Source organism: Triticum aestivum, chromosome 1D (genome assembly GCF_018294505.1).
Source record: "Triticum aestivum cultivar Chinese Spring chromosome 1D, IWGSC CS RefSeq v2.1, whole genome shotgun sequence".
NCBI lineage: Eukaryota > Viridiplantae > Streptophyta > Magnoliopsida > Poales > Poaceae > Triticum > Triticum aestivum.
The window spans coordinates 70,132,980-70,140,947 of NC_057796.1; the positions used below are offsets into that span (position 1 = coordinate 70,132,980).

Genomic DNA, 7,968 nt, shown 5'->3' on the forward strand with positions numbered 1-7,968 from the left:
CATTTCAGACCAATTGGTCAAAAGCTGTTCGGGGGGCTCCAAACCCTGAACTATAACGACCATTTTGGTCAGAAAGGTCGTAATTTCCTTACACGAAATGGTCATAAAGCAGATAGCACTAGTCCGCTGCCTTATTTCTAGCTGATCATGACCAATAGAGATGGTCATAACCTTGTAAATTGTGGTGGGTTGCTATGACTAGGCGCCACCTCATCAGTTTTGCCTATGTGTCATGTCCATGTGGCAGTTTTTGCCCTAGGTTGTGAAGCAACCTATATTTCTGTCATTCCCAAAATTCCCAAAAAAATCTCATAAGTTCTTGGGTCATATCTTCGTCAAATATGTAACAAACCTTCCTTGCCTAGTTCAAAAATAATTCAAAAATATTTGTTTTCCTATTCTGTTCAGAAAAACACTTTGTGAAGGAAGTACCACTTTGGCATGTCCAAATGGTATCCATTTTCTACAGTGCTTTCCTATGCCCAAATAACCATCCTCCACCAAATGTCAGCTCAATCCATTCATTATTTTGAGCCCAGCTTCAACATTCGTATTTATGTCCAGTGTGGTACTTTGCAAAGCAAGTACCACCTAGGCTCCTCCTTTTGAGCTGAAAATTTGTGAAGACGGTATTCTTAGTAACTGATCATCCTTGGCCAAAACTCACGCCCATTAGCCATGTGGATTTCCCGTACCGCTAATCAAACACTTGGCTGCTTATTCATGTTTGAGCATCGATCGGTCTCCTCGTGAGAACTTATGTTGTGATTTTCTTCCTAGCACCTACCTAGGGAGTGCCCAACCCACTAGACATGCCAAGGCCGCCCAGAACACATGGCAACACCACGGTCACGCGGTGACCACGCGGCGGGCATGCGAGTTTACGCGTTCTAGAGTTGGGGCCCTCGGCCACCGTCCAAACCTCGACGTATCGCCACCAAACCATGTATTTATGATTAAATGGGTACTTATGTAACTATAAATGATTTTTGTAAAAAATAAATAGTAAACTATGAGGCAGCTGCAGTTCAAATTTGACCCGCTTCCAGCTAAATCGGCGGGAATTTGTCTTTTCCATGAGAGGTGGATCAAAACTTTTTACACCCAACCATTTTGTCAATTGTGCATTAAATATGGCCTAGTATTTTAGAAAATTGATTTGGTCCAATTTTGCAACAAATATATGGTAGGTCCTTCACAAAAAAAACTCATTTCGGGCACTCGGAAAATGGAAAATGTATTTTCCGTGCAAAGAAAATGAAAACTCCCTTAGGCAACATTGTTTGGAATTCCAAGATGCACCCTTGTGCACAATATGAGATCATTTGAACAAACTATGCCAAGAATGTGGCCATAAGATTGATCATTTGGCTTGAAAGCCATGAATCTTCACGCATGATAGCTCATTTCTGAGAACACTTTTTTAAAATAATTTCCGTATTACAAGTTTATTATTTTTCCTGGAAACATGGTCACATATAATGACACAATGCGAAGGTTTTCCATTTTTTGATTTTTTATTTATTTTTTATGCCCGTTTCAAAATGCGGTCAAAACGGCGGGCTTGACCGTTCCTAGCTAGTGGTTGAATCTTGGAATTTTTTTGGTGTTTCTCTGATTAAATAGATACTTATGTACCTAGAAATGATTTTTGGAAAAAATAAAGAGCAAACTATGAGGTAGCTACAGTTCAAATTTGACCCGCTTCCAACTAAATCGGCGGGAATTTGTCTTTTTCACGAGAGGTGGATCAAAACTTTTTACACCCAACCATTTGGTCAATTGTGCATTAAATATGTCCTAGTATTTTAGAAAATTGATTTGGTACAATTTTGCAACAAATATATGGTAGGTCCTTCACAAAAAACCTCATTTCGGGCACTCGAAAAATGGAAAATGAATTTTCCGTGCGAAGAAAATGAAAACTCCCTTAGGCAACATTGTTTGGAATTCCAAGATGCACCCTTGTGCACAATATGAGATCATTTGAACAGACTATGCCAAGAATATGGCCATAAGATTGATCATTTGGCTTGAAAGCCATGAATCTTCACGCGTTATAGCTCATTTCTGAGAACACTTTTTAAAAATAATTGTCGTATTACAAGTTTATTATTTTTCCTGGAAACATGGTCACATATGATGACACAATGTGAAGGTTTTCCAATTTTTTGATTTTTTTTAATTTTTTATGCCCATTTCAAAATGCGGTCAAAACGGCGGGCTTGACCGTTCCTAGCTAGTGGTTGAATCTTGGAATTTTTTTGGTGTTTCTCTAATTAAATAGATACTTATGTACCTAGAAATGATTTTTGGAAAAAATAAAGAGCAAACTACGAGGTAGCTACAGTTCAAATTTGACCCGCTTCCAGCTGAATCGGCGGGAATTTGTCTTTTTCACGCGAGGTGGATCAAAACTTTTTACACCCAACCATTTGGTCAATTGTGCATTAACTATGTCCTAGTATTTTAGAAAATTGATTTGGTACAATTTTGCAACAAATATATGGTGGGTCCTTCACGAAAAAACCTCATTTCGGGCACTCGAAAAAATGATTAAAATAGATAGAAAATAAGAAATGCATAGAAAATGGTGCTCCTCCATAAAATGTGGTCTAACTTGAGTGAAAATTTGTGTGATGCCGTTTTGCAAAATAGTTTTGATAGCTACTTCACAAAATCCATCTATTTTTAGTACTTGAAAACTATTTTAGATCACTGATTTTCTGAACCAATCAAAACTCTTCCCACGGATCGATGACATGGCGCCCATCCAGCCATCCATCCATACATATCTCCACATCCGTCCATCCATCTATCTACAGAAAAAAGGAGATACCCCCTCCCCCCGCAGCCCAAACCCTAGATCAGATCCCCCATCGCACCCCTCCTCCCTGCTCCCAATGTCCCCGCTGCCGCCGCCACCTCCTCCCCGTACCCGCCCCCTCCTGATCCAGTCCTCTCCCACCCACCGCCGACCTCGCCGTCCTCCTCACCCACCACCGCCGACCTCGTCCCTCCCTCCCCTCTCCGCATCTCCCGGCCACCTCTAGGCCCGAGGAGATCGAGCGAGCGCCCGAGTGCGCCTGTCCTCGCAGCCTCCTCCCACTATTCCCCGCGCCCGAGCCCCACGAGAGGAGCTCCTCCTGTGTTTTTGCACGCCGCCGCCGGCGACCACCAGCCACAGCTTGCCGGAGCCAGCAGATGAGTGCCACCCTTCTTCTCTGTTCTCTTCTTCCCGTGCTCTCTTTCTTCCTCCTTTCTCTCTCTCACACATCTCGATTTCTCTCTCTGTCTCAAAAAGTGCACTTCGCCGCCATGGACGCTCGTGTCCCAGACCTTGCAGCGCGCCACCCTGATGCGAAGTCCCTCCTCGCCGTTCCTGCGCCGCTGAGCCGAAGCCTCGCCCAAGTCCAAGCGCCTCCGACGTTTGCCTCCTCGCCATGGCCTCCCCTGCTTCGTCTGCTTCGCGGACAGAGCTCCGTCTCCGTCAACGTGTCCTCCCGCCGTCTTTGTTCGTTGTCGAGCTCAATCGACTCCAGCAGCACCCCCATGGTGTCGCTCCGCTCGGCACCCGAGGTATATCCCAGCTCCATCGATTTTAGGTCCGTGCTTGTTCCCGCGAGTTAAGATCGATCTTGAAATTCTTCTATCCAGCGTCTCTCCAGCTTGCAGTAGCACCACTCTTCTCAAGTGCGCCCACCAGCCAGGCCGTTCGTCTCCAGCTCTTCGCTCTGGCTCTGTATTGCGTTGTTCATTCAATCAGGGATCTATTCCAAGGTCTCGGGTCCGCCCTCTCCATGGAGAAAGGGGATATCTATTCATTTTGCGTAAGTGATTAATCAGCGAGCGTGCGTGCTGAATATGTTCTCCACTGTCAAGGATTTATTTATTGTCTTGTTAACTTCTAGCTACCTGCTGCTTGCGTTGCATTGCATTGCATTGTGTGTCAAGTGATTAATCAGCATGCGTGCTGAATATGTTCTTCACTGTCTAGGATTTCTGCTGTGTTTTTTTTACTTGTAATAAATACTGTTAAAGTAGCCAGCCACTAGGATCTGAAGCGCTCAAGACCTGTGACAGTTTTGCTTGATTTTCCTCTTCATACTAGCTAGTTTCTGAAAGGATCTTGATTCAAATACATTACAATATGCTCATTTTTTATCTCCAAGCAGAGGCTCTAGTAATGAAATTTCTCTAGTAATGTAATAGGCGTGGGACTGTTCTGCAAACTAGCATGTGTAGTGCAACACATTATTCAGTCACCACTTATTTCCTGCACATTAGTAGGGTAGCTGCATAATCTATCTATTTCTCTTTCCTTTATGTAAATAGTTGACATGATGCCATATTGCAGTATTGCAAGTTAGGAGAAACAAGTTTCAAATTGATTTCTCCACCTGCTGCTTCCATTCTTATTAATCAGTGTGCCAATAATGGCATCTGTTTTGAGGCGACTCCATCCCGTTCGTGATAGTAATTTGTTTAGAACCGCAAGGCAGCTTTGCTTTCTGCAGTATCTCATGCCTTGTTTTGTTCTGTCGACTGAGGCCTGAGGCAGAGCAAAGGCTTGCCGATTATTGCTTACAATGCCAAGTTGCAATTAGCTGGGATGTGTAGCGTGGCTAGCTTGTGTTGATTGGTTTTGAGATATAATTGGAAACTGATTGTGTGTCAGTACAACAAACGTGATGATTTTTTTGAATAGAAAACATGCTGATGGAAGTGTCCTTCCATACGTGATTCTAATTTGCACTTCTCGGTCAAAGGCATCTCCAGTACGTGACACACTTTGGATGTGCAAACGAATATGTGCGTGTTTCACATATTATGTGAGAAAATTTTGTTAGTTCTCGGCCATTATAATTAGGATCCACAGCTTGTTTGCCTCCCTTTGCTAGGCTGTTTGGGAACGTATGTCATAGATAGGCGTAGTTTTCTTTTTTTTACAGGTACATGGCCGTGTAGGAATTGGACTCAACTCATTGCTTTGCATGGCAGTCTAGAAATCATATGGGGTATGGAGACATCTATACATGGTTACTTTTTAATAATATAATAGATTAGCTGTAAATGTGCCCCCCTTACCGAAGAAGATAAGAATCCATATGTGTTATGCAAAATTAACTTTGTCATCTTGTAAGCGCTCTAGGCAGTGTCTAGAGGGTGAAAAATATGAGAACAAAAAAGAATTACTGGATTAATTTACAACATCCATCCTTTACTTCGTCCATGTCATTGTTGTTTACCCCTGGGAGTATTTTTAACTTGAAAATCTCTGGTGAACTGCCATTTAAAGTACATTTGCTTGCTCTGTTAATTTTTTTGGGTTACTCCATCTTGCTCTGTTAAGTAAAATTAGATATGTGGGGTACCAGCAGTAAGCTAGACCCTCCATCTTGCTCTGTACATAGTCAAAGCTACTCCAAGTTAGCAGCAGTACTGTTAACTTCTCAATTTGATTGGATTACATTTAAATTGTAGTACTCCAGTAATTTTGCTTAGATTATTTAACAAGATCGAACTGTATTTGTGCGGAGTAATTTTTCTTGGAGTATTTAACAAGATTGAACAAGATTTAACTTTTCAACATTTAACAGTACTTTTCAGTAAGTATTCTGAACATGCTTCTGAATATTTGCAGATTCTGAACATGCAAGCAAATATGCAGGAGTAAACAAGTTCTTGCAGTAGATATTGTAAGTGTTTGTTCTGAACATGTACTGTCACCGAAGATATTGCAAGTGGTCTGACAAGATTTTCTCAATTTGCAAGTTTAGTTACTTTTCCAGTTAATTAACTGGACATCTTGGAGTAGTTAGAAAATCATGAATTATTTACAGAAATTCGTAGAAGTATTGTACTCCAATGTGCATTACTTACATAAACTTGCTTGCAAGCTTATTTTCTGACTTTCATATTCTGAAACTGAAAAACCTTAGTTAAATTCTATTAAATTTCAGTAATATTCAGTGGAGTGGAGTGTTTACTGTAAATTTTGAACATCACAGTAATTTCCCTTGCTGTTAACTGCTATAGCATTAGGAGTAGTTTTACTGCAGTACTTCTTGAACTACTCCAAGCATTAGGAGTACTGTAAAGCGAGTAAATGGAGGGCGAGGAATTTTTACTGCAATGTAGGATTGCACAGGGAGTTGTTAGTAGTAGATGTTGATGATCATAGTCAGGAGATGGAGGGTGACACACAGCCATGGAGAGGAGCGGCAGCTCAAGGTCCTTTCTCCTCCACGCCACCTCTGCCCCTCTCTTGTTTTGATTTGCTATGTTGGGTTCCAAGATTAGAAATATTTTTTGTTTCCATCTTTATCCATGTGCTATCATTAACTCTGAGAAAATGTTATGTTTTTGCTGATTAGTGGCAATACATCTTTGCTTTACTATTCCTAGCAGCTGCAGTTCATCTACCATAAACATGTTGTGTACATTCTGAACCCCCAAACATGACATAAGTGATATGTATATGCAACAGGGAATCGTCAACTTGTACAGTTTGTTTACTGGAATGTAACTTGTACAATTTTTACTTGAATATGTTCAGTTATGAAGTCGTGTAGTTGTTTTTCTCATCAGTTCTAAATTGCAGTACTTTACTGAATTGTTGATGATGCTGAATGAATCTAGCTTGTTGGGTTCAGTCTCTTGTTTAAATGGAATAGCACCCCATCACCTGTTGTTGTTGTTATTCACCCTATCCTTGCTGTTCTATTTTCTCGTTGGCAGATATTTTGAGTAAATTCAAGACGAAAGATGTTCAAAGAAGCTCTAAGACATTCTTATATAGCAAGTTATGTAATAATAGCTGGGTTATCTGGGAATTTAATGTATCTTCTCTCTGTTTGTGACTGAAATAGTAATTATGTATGTGAATTAATGTATCTTCTCTCTGTTTGTGAATTTCATGTCTGTTTCAGAATTACAATTTCTGTTTCATATGAACTAGTAATTATGTATGTGATTTGAAAATGTGTGCAATGGAAACATGACTCATGCGACCCACTTATCAAAATAATTTGAGCACATTTGAAATTTCTGACGTGTGGGACCAGTGTATGATATTATGATATTTGGGACAAATGTAAAACAGTGGAAAATAAAATGGCAAAAAATAAAAGATCATACGCTGTAAAAGGCCGCATCTAGAAATGAAAAGGCCGAATTGCTGGGCCAGCCCATGTAGCTAGCAAAAATTAATAGGAAAAATAAATATTAAAAAGGCCGAATTAATGGGCTCGGCCCATATAAACACCGAATTGGACCGGGTTGATTCTTGTGCCACATCAGATTGCCACGTCGGATGCCTACGTGGCCTGGGGAGGCTGCTAATGACCAAAACAAAACAGTAGGCATATTTTGGTCGTAAACGTCTACGACCTTCTCACAGAGAAGGTCGTTAATTTCAGTTTACGACTGCCAGCTTTTGATCATCTGTTTTTGGTCACAAAAAGGTCACAAATGGAAAATAATGACCATTCAGTGACCAATAGTCAAGGTCACAAGTTGACATATTTCTTGTAGTGCCATGGGCCTTCTATGGGCCGTACGATCCATGGGCCTCATACGGGCCGTAGGATCCATGGGCCTTCTACTGGGCGTATCATCATTTCGCCAATCATGGGCCGTACTATTCATGGACCATAACGGGTCATTAATAGGCCGTATTTGATAACTCTATGAAAACAACCCAACAGGTTTTTTTTGACATGAAAACGGCCCAACGTATTAACGGTCCGCAAACGGGCCGACTATAACAACGGGCTGAATTTGGCCCACAAGCAGAAAATGACAGTAACGGGCCGTATGTAACCGAATGCTGCAAATGAGCCCAAGAATCAATGGGCCCTGAGAAGGCCGAAAGATAACTTGGGCTGGAAACGGCCCAATGGAATAACGGGCCGTTAATGGGTATAAAGTGATACACTGTTCATTACAGGCCAGTTTCACCACGGG

The 7,968-nt window shown here is 41.3% G+C and overlaps 1 protein-coding gene across 2 annotated transcripts; it reads left to right on the top strand.

The window, feature by feature from the left end:
• The first annotated feature begins 2,944 nt into the window (after nucleotides 1-2,944).
• On the top strand, nucleotides 2,945-6,788 carry LOC123165558 (uncharacterized). 2 transcript variants are annotated; one of them, XR_006483061.1, is made up of 3 exons: nucleotides 2,945-3,579; nucleotides 3,658-6,234; nucleotides 6,742-6,788. XR_006483061.1 is itself a non-coding variant. In XM_044583228.1 (3 exons), the coding sequence occupies exons 1-3, from the start codon at nucleotides 3,444-3,446 to the stop codon at nucleotides 5,675-5,677; spliced, it is 342 nt and encodes a 113-aa protein (XP_044439163.1). In that variant the 5' UTR covers nucleotides 2,945-3,443; the 3' UTR covers nucleotides 5,678-5,756. The 2 variants fall into 2 exon arrangements, 1 of the variants encoding a protein (XP_044439163.1); XM_044583228.1 differs by lacking the exon at nucleotides 6,742-6,788 and having other exon boundaries at nucleotides 3,658-3,830; nucleotides 5,645-5,756.
• The last annotated feature ends 1,180 nt before the right edge of the window (nucleotides 6,789-7,968 follow it).